The sequence below is a fragment of the Oncorhynchus clarkii genome, chromosome 32 (genome assembly GCF_045791955.1).
Source record: "Oncorhynchus clarkii lewisi isolate Uvic-CL-2024 chromosome 32, UVic_Ocla_1.0, whole genome shotgun sequence".
Classification (NCBI taxonomy): domain Eukaryota; kingdom Metazoa; phylum Chordata; class Actinopteri; order Salmoniformes; family Salmonidae; genus Oncorhynchus; species Oncorhynchus clarkii.
In genome coordinates, this window is record NC_092178.1 from 13,218,322 (window position 1) to 13,233,581 (window position 15,260).

Consider the following 15,260-nt stretch of genomic DNA (forward strand, 5'->3'; position numbering starts at 1 on the left):
CAAAACTATTAGCATATTTACCAAAGGGCCAGGGCCCCAGGGAACTGGTAATCTCCCCTTTAAACACATGACTCACATTGTGATTCATCTGTAAAAAAAAAACTAACAAAAACAACAACACTGCCTGTTAAAACAAAAATAAACAAATTAGAATAACAAATCACATTATAGTTACAATGCTTGATCACTACATAAGGAAATAATTGTATCCCATAAGGTAATGGTAAAATAGACTAGAGACGGGTGTCCCTCATTGATGTTATTCTTAAATCTCACCAAATGTCTGTATAATTTCTAGGGAGGTTGATCAGGCCTCATCAGAAAGTCAGGACAAAGGTCATTCAACACCATTAAGTATTTTATTTCCCTTTTCTTTCCCTGTACTTCAGAAACCATTTAACATTTCAAACATTTCCATCATTTTGCGTGCACAGTTTAAAACTAAATTAAAAAGACCCCCACACAGTAAATCAAACACAGTATTATCACCACTAACCAATATTAATAACCTGTGAGTTGTGTGTGCGTGCTGATGTGTGTGGTAAACCGTAGGGCGAAAACACACAAATGGCCAGGCCTTACTTATCGGGGAACTCCCTTTACGGCCGGATCCGGATATCTTTATATTTATAAAACTGCAGATTTTCACTGTAAGGAAGGCTGTGTGTAGCTGGTGTGTAGGAGTCAGGCGCAGGACAGTAGATATGAGTAAATAAACATATTTTACTTAACATAATATAAATGCAATAAATAAACAGAGCCCACAATAACAGACCTTCCTACATATAAACAATCACAAACAAACATGGGGGAACAGAGGGTTAAATAAGGAACAGGTACGGTATATGATGCCTTGTGACCCTCTCCTTGTTCGGGTAGTGCTCAGCGGTCGACGTCACCGGCCTTCTAGCCATCATTTATTCATTTTTCATTTTCCATTGGTTTTGTCTTGTCTTCCCACACACCTGTTTTCAACCCCATTCATTACCTGTTGTGTATTTAACCCTCTGTTTCCCCTCATGTCTTTGTCAGGGATAGTTTTATGTCAAGTGTTGTTTTTTGTTGTATAGGTGCGCGACGGGTCCTCGTACCCATGTTCATTTATGTATGTACGTATTTAGTGTTTGGATCATGTTAAGTAGACTTATATTAAAATACTCTATTTACACTCCGTTTGACTCTCCTGCGCCTGACTTCTCTGCCACCTATACACACGACTCTGACAGAATCTCTGACCAAAAATATGAAGTCAGCAGGAGAAGACACTTAGCTCATGGAGATGGAGGAACGCGTCTGGGAACAAGCGGAGGAGATTGACTGTCTGAGCGCCGCCATGGATCGCATGGTCCAGAATATGGACCGCTCGCTGGGAGAGACAGGAAGTTTCTCCAGCACCTCCACCACCACAACCGGGATCTCCCTTGAACGCTTTTCCCCCTCCTGAACCTAATAAGATCCATTTATCCCTACCCACGGGATACAACGGAGATACTGCCTGCTGCCAGGGTTTTCTTCTTAAACTGAACTTGTATCTGGCCACGGTCTCCCCAGTACGATTGGACCGTGAGAATAGTTGCGCCCTCGTCTCATGCCTCACCGGGAAAGCCCTGGAGTGGGCCAGTGCTGTGTGTAGAGAGAGTTAAATACACAACAGATAATGAATGGGATTGAAAACAGGTGTGTGGGAAGACAAGACAAAACCAATGGAAAATGAAAATGGATCAATGATGGCTAGAAGGCCGGTGACGTCGAGAGGCAACGACTTCGGCAGAAGTCGTGACAGACCCCTCTCTACCAAATAGTTTACTAATGTGGTGATGTCTGGCATATGAGTTTCTTCATATTTTTACACCAATAACAAATTCATTACATACTGTATCAACACAGAACCCTCAAATGTACCCTAATTAGCGATTTAAAAAAAAAATGCAGCATGATGCAAAGTTGGACTATTTTTAAACGTAATTTGTGCTCTCGCCATACGTATATATTGGCAATTTAATGTGGTACCTTTTAAAAGCCACTGTCTTTGATTCTCGTAAGGATTATCCAACCCCAAATCGTCTCCACTTCCATCGCCATGTAAAACTATCCAGGTATTGTTCCTGGACTTGTGTTTATAGACAGGTAGTAGTTGTATCACTTTCGATTCTGCTGTTACTGAATGTAACTCTTTTCCCTCTCTTATCTATTAGACAGTTGTGTGAGACGTGGCCTCCTACGTCTCGCTACACATAGGAACCGTAATCTCTATGAACCACTATCGATCGAACCGAGGCCAAACACCGCTATGTGGAAGTTTCCTGCCCACTGCTTTCAAAAGTGTTTGCTGCTTTTCTTTTGTCAAAAATGCAACTGCTGGCTACGCAGCATTCTTTCCTAATGCAGTAGGCTCCATTACCAGCTTAAAATCCCTTTTCCAATGACCAACAGCCCCACTCCTTAAACAGGGCTCTGATTATTTGCCCATTCCTCCCTATTTCTTTGTCTTACTTGGGCCATTGAAACCACTGTTAGTGACTTTCACTGTGGCGGCATTAACTACTCGTACGGCTGCAAAGTAATCTGAAGTAGATTCTACTCTCAAAGCTTATTGCTCTATTTCATCCCAATGAAAATGTTGGGCCACAACCCAATTTTGATTACACGTTTAAGACCTGCCATCAAAGCAGACGTACACATTCTATCAACATACCCAGTCTTTTTGCAGCTGAATACATCTAATTCTGGTTTTATCAGTTCGTTTTTTTTGTTAATACAACGCTGACATCAAAACGCTGGTGCATTAAGCTTTTATTTACATTTTATGTCATTGAGCCAAGTCACAATTGCATCTCTGAATTCTTTATGAGATTGGAATTTTCCGTCAGCAGGGAAACACTGAACAATTTTATCCAGTTTGCAAAAATGTTCCCATTTTCAAGTCGATTTGGTAGAATGCTTCTGCACCTCTTTCAGCTCCTCTATGGCTTTTAAAAAGTTTCTTCCTCTAGTCCTACTTTGCAGGGAGAATCAGGTCTGCCGGTCACCATTTCATAGTTATTATTCCGATGCCTCTCCCAACGGTGTCCATTGTGTTTAGATTTCCTCCCCAACGGCTCTAATACACACCTTCTATCAACTGTTTTCCAAGGTAATGATACCCACTTCCCTGGACAATAGTTATGGTATTTGTGCCTTGTAATTGGTCACAGCACCTGATACCTTGTATTAGAACCAATACTGACGCACTTGCCAATTTACTACTGGAGAATATGGTTGACCTAAAGTCTGATACCAATGTTACGCCTCAAATATCACTGTTGTTGACAACAATCAATCAATCAATCAATCAAATGTATTCATAAAGCCCTTTTTACATCAGCAGATGTCACAAAGTGCTTATACAGAAACCCAGCCTAAAACCCCAAACAGCAAGCAATGCAGATGTAGAAGCACGGTGGCTAGGAAAAACTCCCCTAGAAAGGCGGGAACCTAGGAAGAAACCTAGAGAGGAACCAGGCTATGTGGGGTGGCCAGGTCTCTTCTGGCTGTGCCTGGTGGAGATTAGAAACCTAGAGAGGAACCAGGCTCTGAGGGGTGGTCAGTCCTCTTCTGGCTGTGCCGGGTGGAGATTAGAAACCTAGAGAGGAACCAGGCTATGTGGGGTGGCCAGTCCTCTTCTGGCTGTGCCGGGTGGAGATTAGAAACCTAGAGAGGAACCAGGCTCTGAGGGGTGTCCAGTCCTCTTCTGGCTGTGCCGGGTGGAGATTAGAAACCTAGAGAGGAACCAGGCTCTGAGGGGTGGCCAGTCCTCTTCTGGCTGTGCCGGGTGGAGATTAGAAACCTAGAGAGGAACCAGGCTCTGAGGGATGGCCAGTCCTCTTCTGGCTGTGCCGGGTGGAGATTAGAAACCTAGAGAGGAACCAGGCTCTGAGGGGTGGTCAGTCCTCTTCTGGCTGTTCTGGGTGGAGATTAGAAACCTAGAGAAGAACCAGGCTCTGAGGGGTGGCCAGTCCTCTTCTGGCTGTGCCGGGTGGAGATTAGAAACCTAGAGAAGAACCAGGCTCTGAGGGGTGGCCAGTCCTCTTCTGGCTGTGCCGGGTGGAGATTATAACAGAACATGGCCAAGATGTTCAAATGTTCATAGATGACCAGCATGATCAAATAATAATAATCACAGTGGTTGTAGAGGGTGCAACAGGTCAGCACCTCAGGAATAAATGTCAGTTGGCTTTTCATAGCCAATCATTCAGAGTTAGAGACAGCAGGTGCGGTATAGAGTCGAAATCCGCCGGTCTGGGACAAGGTAGCACGTCCTGTGAACAGGTCAGGGTTCCATAGCCGCAGGTAGAACAGTTGAAAAGAGGGACAGCAGGTTGACCGGGGACAGCAGGTGGACTGGGGACAGCAAGGAGTCATTAGGCCAGGTAGTCTTAGGCATGGTCTTAGGACTCAGGTCCTCCGAGAGAAGAGAGAAAAGAGAGAGAGAATTAGAGAGAGCATACTTAAATTCACACAGGACACCGGATAAGACAGGATAAATACTCCAGATATAACAGACTGACCCTAGCCCCCCGACACATAAACTACTGCAGCATAAATACTGGAGGCTGAGACAGGAGGGTTCGGAAGACAGGAAGATCACGTCAGTGACTCATGTTACAACACATATTACCACGACTATGTCATGGTTCCCCAACCCAATTGTGCATAAACCAACCTCTCTCCTTATTGCTACTGCTAATACAAACAAATCATGTTCACACAACGTTTGAATATCTTCTTGCTTCCGGACTTACCCTCTCGGGATTTACCCTCCACAGGAACTACCCTGTTTGGGACTTACCCTTCCGGGATTTACCCTCCACAGGAACTACCCTGTTTGGGACTTACCCTTCCGGGATTTACCCTGCACAGGAACTACCCTGTTTGGGACTTACCCTTCCGGGATTTACCCTCCACAGGAACTATGTCTAAAAAAAAAATCTAAAATATCCTTATTCATGTTACTGAGGGACAGAGGGGAATGCAGAATGGTGTTGTAGTTTATCAGTAAATGACTCTGTGTGTGTGTCTGTGCGGGTTGGTGAGGTGTTGTAGGTCATCAGTAACTGACTCAGTGTATGTGTATGTGAGGGTTGGTGAGGTGTTGTAGGTCATCAGTAACTGACTCAGTGTATGTGTATGTGAGGGTTGGTGAGGTGTTCAGGACTTACCTTTTATCTATGACCAGTTGTAATACCATGGGACTACTGAATAATCTCAGGTTTTCTAGGTCCGTATCCAATAATTGGTTCAGCCTACGACTCTCATCTCCCCAAGATGTCAGAATGATTGGTAACAGGTGTAGAAACTGTGCCTACCTTGGTTTTTGTGCTGGCTGCTTCTCCACTGATTCTGACCCTCCAGTTCGACTATAAATCGCAGTGAACTGTCAGGCACTAAATGAACAGAATAAAAAGTCACGGACAACTAGTAAAGCTCAAATCAAGTTTATTCACCCACTGGGTCACAAAGCTGCATAAGACAAAAACATATTTACACAAGCACTGTTATTTAAACCTTCCTCTTATGCTGAGTCTCCTCCTTACACATCTGGCCTGCCAATACATCTCTGTTGCTATACAGGACTTTAGTGATGCCTGTTCACTCTCACTTCATCTGACCTGACCTTGGCCCAAACTCCTCACTCCTCCCCAAATCACAGCTGTTCAGTTGACTTGTACCAGACCGTGGCCCTTCTCCTTTCCAAAGGATACCTGATGTCTAACAATAACATGTTCCAACAGAATGTAAACGTTCTGCATTCCCCTCTCTCCCTCAGTAACATGAATAAGGATATTTTAGATTTCAAGTTTAGAACCCATCATCACTAACTTACTATGTAACAGACTAATTCACTAACTATGTAACTACCTCATTAACTAACTAACTAACTAACTAGTCCCGTGTAGCTCAGTTGGTAGAGCATGGTGCTTGCAACACCAGGGTTGTGGGTTTGATTCCCACAGGGGACCAGTATGAAAAACGTATGCACTCACTACTGTAACTCGCTCTGGATAAGAGTGTCTGCTAAATTACAAGAATTTAGGCACTGATATTTCTCTCTCTTTCTGACTACTGTTGTATCCTTCACCAGGGAGATGCGTGTGAGAGCTGTGCGACTGTCTCTGGGGGGCAGGTCAGTGTAGGAGGGGTGCAGGGAGCCAAGGGAGAGAGGGGCGACCCCGGATCCCCAGGAGAGGGAACAGCAGGGAAACACGTGAGTCTGTCTGTCTCAATTTGACCCTGATGTATCACCTTTTTTTGTTTAGGTGTGCCTACTATTCATATGCATGCTAAAATATAATCTTCTCTCTCTCTCTCTCCGTGTACCAGGGTAAAGCAGGGCTTCCCGGTGTTCAGGGGCCTGTTGGACCTAAAGGAAGCCAGGTAGGACATGTTGATGTGTGTGTGTCTGTGAGGGTTGGTGAGGTGTTGTAGGTCATCAGTAACTGACTCAGTGTGTGTGTCTGTGAGGGTCGGTGAGGTGTTGTAGTTTATCAGTAACTGACTCAGTGTGTGTGTCTGTGAGGGTTGGTGAGGTGTTGTAGTTTATCAGTAACTGACTCAGTGTGTGTGTCTGTGAGGGTTGGTGAGGTGTTGTAGTTTATCAGTAACTGACTCAGTGTGTGTGTCTGTGAGGGTTGGTGAGGTGTTGTAGTTTATCAGTAAATGACTCAGTGTGTGTGTCTGTGAGGGTCGGTGAGGTGTTGTAGTTTATCAGTAAATGACTCAGTGTGTGTGTCTGTGAGGGTTGGTGAGGTGTTGTAGTTTATCAGTAAATGACTCAGTGTGTGTGTCTGTGAAGGTTGGTGAGGTGTTGTAGGTCATCAGTAACTGACTCAGTGTGTGTGTCTGTGCTGCCCCCTGTAGGGTGACCCAGGAGTTGAAGGGGTGGGCTTAGCAGGACATCAGGTAAGAACATATTCACTGAGGAGATGGGTCGCTCAATTTACTAATAACCTTACATTGGCTGTTGTCTATTCAATTCAATTCAAGGGGCTTTTTTGGCATGGGAAACATGTGTTAACATTGCCAAAGCAAGTGAGGTAGATAATATACAAAAGTGAAATAAACAATAAAAACTAACAGTAAACATTACACATACAGAAGTTTCAAAAGAATAAAGACAACAAAGACATTATAAATGCCATATACATACAGTGTTGTAACAATGTACAAATGGTTAAAGTACACAAGGGAAAATAAATAAGCATAAATATGGGTTGTTATATGTTGTTTGTTCTTCACTGGTTGCCCTTTTCTTGTGGCAACAGGTCACAAATCTTGCTGCTGTGATGGTACACTGTGGTATTTCACCTAGTAGATATGGGAGTTTATCAAAATTGGGTTTCTTTTCGAATTCTTTGTGTATCTGTGTAATCTGAGGGAAATATGTTTCTCTAATATGGTCATACATTGGGCAGGAGGTTAGGAAATGCAGCTCAGTTTCCACCTCATTTTGTGGGCAGTGTGCACATAGCCTGTCTTCTCTTGAGAGTCAGGTCTGCCTACTGTGGCCTTTCTCAATAGCAAGGCTATGCTCACTGAGTCTGTACATAGTCAAAGATTTCCTTAAGTTTAGGTCAGTCACAGTGGTCAGGTATTCTGGCACTGTGTACTCTCTGTTTAGGGCCAAATATCATTCTAGTTTCTCTTTTTTTTTCTTAATTCTTTCCAATGTGAAAAAAGCCATCACCTACAGAGAGATAAACCTGGAGAAGAGTCCCCTAAGCAAGCTGACAGTCTTCTTCACTTGGTTTAATAGAACAGACAGAGTCTTCTTCACTTGGTTTAATAGAACAGACAGTCTTCTTCACTTGGTTTAATAGAACAGACAGTCTTCTTCACTTGGTTTAATAGAACAGACAGAGTCTTCTTCACTTGGTTTAATAGAACAGACAGTCTTCTTCACATGGTTTAATAGAACAGACAAAGTCTTCTTCACTTGGTTTAATAGAACAGACAGAGTCTTCTTCACTTGGTTTAATAGAACAGACAGTCTTCTTCAAATGGTTTAGTAGAACAGACAGTCTTCCTCACTTGGTTAAGTAGGCCAGACAGTCTTCTTCACTTGTTTTAATAGAGAAGACAGAGTCATCTTCACGTGGTTTAATAGAAGAGACAGTCATATTCACGTGGTTTAATAGAAGAGACAGTCATATTCACGTAGTTTAATAGAAGAGACAGAGTCATATTCACGTGGTTTAATAGAAGAGACAGTCATATTCACGTGGTTTAATAGAAGAGACAGTCATATTCACGTAGTTTAATAGAAGAGACAGTCATATTCACGTGGTTTAATAGAAGAGACAGTCATATTCACGTAGTTTAATAGAAGAGACAGTCATATTCACGTGGTTTAATAGAAGAGACAGTCATATTCACGTAGTTTAATAGAAGAGGCAGTCATATTCACGTAGTTTAATAGAAGAGACAGTCATATTCACGTAGTTTAATAGAAGAGACAGTCATATTCACGTGGTTTAATAGAAGAGACAGTCATATTCACGTAGTTTAATAGAAGAGACAGTCATATTCACGTAGTTTAATAGAAGAGACAGTCATATTCACGTCGTTTAATAGAAGAGACAAAGTCATATTCACGTGGTTTAATAGAAGAGACAGTCATATTCATGTGGTTTAATAGAAGAGACAGTCATATTCACGTCGTTTAATAGAAGAGACAGTCATATTCACGTAGTTTAATAGAAGAGACAGTCATATTCACGTAGTTTAATAGAAGAGACAGTCATATTCACGTAGTTTAATAGAAGAGACAGTCATATTCACGTCGTTTAATAGAAGAGACAAAGTCATATTCACGTGGTTTAATAGAAGAGACAGAGTCATATTCACGTGGTTTAATAGAAGAGACAGTCATATTCACGTGGTTTAATAGAAGAGACAGTCATATTCACGTGGTTTAATAGAAGAGACAGAGTCATATTCACGTGGTTTAATAGAAGAGACAGAGTCATATTCACGTGGTTTAATAGAAGAGACAGTCATATTCACGTGGTTTAATAGAAGAGACAGTCATATTCACGTGGTTTAATAGAAGACAAAGTCATATTCACGTGGTTTAATAGAAGAGACAGAGTCATATTCACGTGGTTTAGTTGAGGTATCCACTTTCCCATCTTTTTGAACGTTTGGGATCATTTGGCTGTAAATCTCCTATCTCCTATCCCTGGAATATACTGGTCCATTCCTTCTCCTATCCCTGGAATATACTGGTCTATTCCTTCTCCTATCCCTGGAATATACTGGTCCATTCCTTCTCCTATCCCTGGAATATACTAGTCCATTCCTTCTCCTATCCCTGGAATATACTGGTCTATTCCTTCTCCTATCCCTGGAATATACTGGTCCATTCCTTCTCCTATCCCTGTAATATACTGGTCTATTCCTGGAATATACTGGTCCATTCCTTCTCCTATCCCTGGAATATACTGGTCTATTCCTTCTCCTATCCCTGGAATATACTGGTCCATTCCTTCTCCTATCCCTGGAATATACTGGTCCATTCCTTCTCCTATCCCTGGAATATACTGGTCCATTCCTTCTCCTATCCCTGGAATATACTAGTCCATTCCTTCTCCTATCCCTGGAATATACTGGTCTATTCCTTCTCCTATCCCTGGAATATACTGGTCCATTCCTTCTCCTATCCCTGGAATATACTGGTCCATTCCTTCTCCTATCCCTGGAATATACTGGTCCATTCTTTCTCCTATCCCTGGAATATACTAGTCCATTCCTTCTCCTATCCCTGGAATATACTGGTCCATTCCTTCTCCTATCCCTGGAATATACTGGTCCATTCCTTCTCCTATCCCTGGAACATACTGGTCCATTCCTTCTCCTATCCCTGGAATATACTAGTCCATTCCTTCTCCTATCCCTGGAATATACTGGTCCATTCCTGGAATATACTGGTCCATTCCTTCTCCTATCCCTGGAATATACTGGTCCATTCCTTCTCCTATCCCTGGAATATACTGGTCCATTCCTTCTCCTATCCCTGGAATATACTGGTCTATTCCTTCTCCTATCCCTGGAATATACTGGTCCATTCCTTCTCCTTTCCCTGGAATATACTGGTCCATTCCTGGAATATACTGGTCCATTCCTTCTCCTATCTCTGGAATATGCTGGTCCATTCCTTCTCCTATCCCTGGAATATACTGGTCCATTCCTTCTCCTATCCCTGGAATATACTGGTCCATTCCTTCTCCTATCCCTGGAATATACTGGTCCATTCCTTCTCCTATCCCTGGAATATACTAGTCCATTCCTTCTCCTATCCCTGGAATATACTGGTCCATTCCTTCTCCTATCCCTAGAATATACTGGTCTATTCCTTCTCCTATCCCTGTAATATACTGGTCCATTCCTTCTCCTATCCCTGGAATATACTGGTCTATTCCTTCTCCTATCCCTGGAATATACTAGTCCATTCCTTCTCCTATCCCTGGAATATACTGGTCCATTCCTTTTCCTATCCCTGGAATATACTGGTCCATTCCTTCTCCTATCCCTGGAATATACTGGTCCATTCCTTCTCCTATCCCTGGAATATACTAGTCCATTCCTTCTCCTATCCCTGGAATATACTGGTCCATTCCTTCTCCTATCCCTGGAATATACTGGTCCATTCCTTCTCCTATCCCTGGAATATACTAGTCCATTCCTTCTCCTATCCCTGGAATATACTGGTCCATTCCTTTTCCTATCCCTGGAATATACTGGTCTATTCCTTCTCCTATCCCTGGAATATACTGGTCCATTCCTTCTCCTATCCCTGGAATATACTGGTCTATTCCTTCTCCTATCCCTGGAATATACTGGTCTATTCCTTCTCCTATCCCTGGAATATACTGGTCTATTCCTTCTCCTATCCCTGGAATATACTGGTCCATTCCTTCTCCTATCCCTGGAATATACTGGTCCATTCCTGGAATATACTGGTCCATTCCTTCTCCTATCCCTAGAATATACTGGTCTATTCCTTCTCCTATCCCTGTAATATACTGGTCCATTCCTTCTCCTATCCCAGGAATATACTGGTCCATTCCTTCTCCTATCCCTGGAATATACTGGTCCATTCCTTCTCCTATCCCTGGAATATACTGGTCCATTCCTTCTCCTATCCCTGGAATATACTAGTCCATTCCTTCTCCTATCCCTGGAATATACTGGTCCATTCCTTCTCCTATCCCTAGAATATACTGGTCTATTCCTTCTCCTATCCCTGTAATATACTGGTCCATTCCTTCTCCTATCCCTGGAATATACTGGTCTATTCCTTCTCCTATCCCTGGAATATACTAGTCCATTCCTTCTCCTATCCCTGGAATATACTGGTCCATTCCTTTTCCTATCCCTGGAATATACTGGTCCATTCCTTCTCCTATCCCTGGAATATACTGGTCCATTCCTTCTCCTATCCCTGGAATATACTAGTCCATTCCTTCTCCTATCCCTGGAATATACTGGTCCATTCCTTCTCCTATCCCTGGAATATACTGGTCCATTCCTTCTCCTATCCCTGGAATATACTAGTCCATTCCTTCTCCTATCCCTGGAATATACTGGTCCATTCCTTTTCCTATCCCTGGAATATACTGGTCCATTCCTTCTCCTATCCCTGGAATATACTGGTCCATTCCTTCTCCTATCCCTGGAATATACTGGTCTATTCCTTCTCCTATCCCTGGAATATACTGGTCTATTCCTTCTCCTATCCCTGGAATATACTGGTCTATTCCTTCTCCTATCCCTGGAATATACTGGTCCATTCCTTCTCCTATCCCTGGAATATACTGGTCCATTCCTGGAATATACTGATCCATTCCTTCTCCTATCCCTGGAATATACTGGTCCATTCCTTCTCCTATCCCTGGAATATACTGGTCCATTCCTTCTCCTATCCCTGGAATATACTGGTCCATTCCTTCTCCTATCCCTGGAATATACTGGTCCATTCCTTCTCCTATCCCTGGAATATACTAGTCCATTCCTTCTCCTATCCCTGGAATATACTGGTCCATTCCTTCTCCTATCCCTAGAATATACTGGTCTATTCCTTCTCCTATCCCTGTAATATACTGGTCCATTCCTTCTCCTATCCCTGGAATATACTGGTCTATTCCTTCTCCTATCCCTGGAATATACTAGTCCATTCCTTCTCCTATCCCTGGAATATACTGGTCCATTCCTTTTCCTATCCCTGGAATATACTGGTCCATTCCTTCTCCTATCCCTGGAATATACTGGTCCATTCCTTCTCCTATCCCTGGAATATACTAGTCCATTCCTTCTCCTATCCCTGGAATATACTGGTCCATTCCTTCTCCTATCCCTGGAATATACTGGTCCATTCCTTCTCCTATCCCTGGAATATACTAGTCCATTCCTTCTCCTATCCCTGGAATATACTGGTCCATTCCTTTTCCTATCCCTGGAATATACTGGTCTATTCCTTCTCCTATCCCTGGAATATACTGGTCCATTCCTTCTCCTATCCCTGGAATATACTGGTCTATTCCTTCTCCTATCCCTGGAATATACTGGTCTATTCCTTCTCCTATCCCTGGAATATACTGGTCTATTCCTTCTCCTATCCCTGGAATATACTGGTCCATTCCTTCTCCTATCCCTGGAATATACTGGTCCATTCCTGGAATATACTGGTCCATTCCTTCTCCTATCCCTAGAATATACTGGTCTATTCCTTCTCCTATCCCTGTAATATACTGGTCCATTCCTTCTCCTATCCCAGGAATATACTGGTCCATTCCTTCTCCTATCCCTGGAATATACTGGTCCATTCCTTCTCCTATCCCTGGAATATACTGGTCCATTCCTTCTCCTATCCCTGGAATATACTAGTCCATTCCTTCTCCTATCCCTGGAATATACTGGTCCATTCCTTCTCCTATCCCTAGAATATACTGGTCTATTCCTTCTCCTATCCCTGTAATATACTGGTCCATTCCTTCTCCTATCCCTGGAATATACTGGTCTATTCCTTCTCCTATCCCTGGAATATACTAGTCCATTCCTTCTCCTATCCCTGGAATATACTGGTCCATTCCTTTTCCTATCCCTGGAATATACTGGTCCATTCCTTCTCCTATCCCTGGAATATACTGGTCCATTCCTTCTCCTATCCCTGGAATATACTAGTCCATTCCTTCTCCTATCCCTGGAATATACTGGTCCATTCCTTCTCCTATCCCTGGAATATACTGGTCCATTCCTTCTCCTATCCCTGGAATATACTAGTCCATTCCTTCTCCTATCCCTGGAATATACTGGTCCATTCCTTTTCCTATCCCTGGAATATACTGGTCCATTCCTTCTCCTATCCCTGGAATATACTGGTCCATTCCTTCTCCTATCCCTGGAATATACTGGTCTATTCCTTCTCCTATCCCTGGAATATACTGGTCTATTCCTTCTCCTATCCCTGGAATATACTGGTCTATTCCTTCTCCTATCCCTGGAATATACTGGTCCATTCCTTCTCCTATCCCTGGAATATACTGGTCCATTCCTGGAATATACTGATCCATTCCTTCTCCTATCCCTGGAATATACTGGTCCATTCCTTCTCCTATCCCTGGAATATACTGGTCCATTCCTTCTTCTATCCCTGGAATATACTAGTCCATTCCTTCTCCTATCCCTGGAATATACTAGTCCATTCCTTCTCCTATCCCTGGAATATACTGGTCCATTCCTTCTCCTATCCCTGGAATATACTGGTCCATTCCTTCTCCTATCCCTGGAATATACTGGACTATTCCTTCTCTTATCCCTGGAATAGACTGGTCCATTCCTGGAATATACTGGTCCATTCCTTCTCCTATCCCTGGAATATACTGGTCTATTCCTTCTCCTATCCCTGGAATATACTGGTCTATTCCTTCTCCTATCCCTGGAATATACTGGTCTATTCCTTCTCCTATCCCTGGAATATACTGGTCTATTCCTTCTCCTATCCCTGGAATATACTGGTCCATTCCTTCTCCTATCCCTGGAATATACTAGTCCATTCCTTCTCCTATCCCTGGAATATACTAGTCCATTCCTTCTCCTATCCCTGGAATATACTGGTCCATTCCTGGAATATACTGGTCCATTCCTGGAATATACTGGTCCATTCCTTCTCCTATCCCCGGAATATACTAGTCCATTCCTTCTCCTATCCCTGGAATATACTGGTCCATTCCTTCTCCTATCCCTGGAATATACTGGTCCATTCCTTCTCCTATCTCTGGAATATACTGGTCCATTCCTTCTCCTATCCCTGGAATATACTGGTCCATTCCTTCTCCTATCCCTGGAATATACTACTCCATTCCTTCTCCTATCCCTGGAATATACTGGTCTATTCCTTCTCCTATCCCTGGAATATACTGGTCTATTCCTTCTCCTATCCCTGGAATATACTGGTCTATTCCTTCTCCTATCCCTGGAATATACTGGTCCATTCCTTCTCCTATCCCTGGAATATACTAGTCCATTCCTTCTCCTATCCCTGGAATATACTAGTCCATTCCTTCTCCTATCCCTGGAATATACTGGTCCATTCCTGGAATATACTGGTCCATTCCTGGAATATACTGGTCCATTCCTTCTCCTATCCCCGGAATATACTAGTCCATTCCTTCTCCTATCCCTGGAATATACTGGTCCATTCCTTCTCCTATCCCTGGAATATACTGGTCCATTCCTTCTCCTATCTCTGGAATATACTGGTCCATTCCTTCTCCTATCCCTGGAATATACTGGTCCATTCCTTCTCCTATCCCTGGAATATACTACTCCATTCCTTCTCCTATCCCTGGAATATACTGGTCCATTCCTTCTCCTATCCCTGGAATATACTGGTCTATTCCTTCTCCTATCCCTGGAATATACTGGTCCATTCCTTCTCCTTTCCCTGGAATATACTGGTCTATTCCTGGAATATACTGGTCCATTCCTTCTCCTATCCCTGGAATATACTGGTCTATTCCTTCTCCTATCCCTGGAATATACTGGTCCATTCCTTCTCCTATCCCTGGAATATACTGGTCCATTCCTTCTCCTATCCCTGGAATATACTGGTCTATTCCTTCTCCTATCCCTGGAATATACTGGTCCATTCCTTCTCCTATCCCTGGAATATACTGGTCCATTCCTTCTCCTATCCCTGGAATATACTGGTCCATTCCTTCTCC

The 15,260-nt window shown here is 43.0% G+C and overlaps 1 protein-coding gene and 1 non-coding gene across 5 annotated transcripts in view; both read left to right on the forward strand.

Annotated features, from left to right (window-relative positions):
- LOC139392412 (collagen alpha-1(XVI) chain-like) overlaps positions 1-15,260 on the forward strand; it is a 161,143-nt gene that overhangs the window by 86,337 nt on the left and 59,546 nt on the right. For all 4 annotated transcript variants that reach the window (XM_071140386.1, XM_071140388.1, XM_071140385.1 and 1 more), the window contains exons 31-33: positions 6,122-6,244; positions 6,361-6,414; positions 6,898-6,939. In XM_071140386.1, coding sequence (XP_070996487.1) covers positions 6,122-6,244; positions 6,361-6,414; positions 6,898-6,939 — 219 coding nt within the window. The remainder of the gene's footprint in view (positions 1-6,121; positions 6,245-6,360; positions 6,415-6,897; positions 6,940-15,260) is intronic.
- Positions 5,926-5,999, forward strand: trnaa-ugc (transfer RNA alanine (anticodon UGC)). Its single transcript has one exon. It is a non-coding gene; the product is annotated as a tRNA-Ala (tRNA).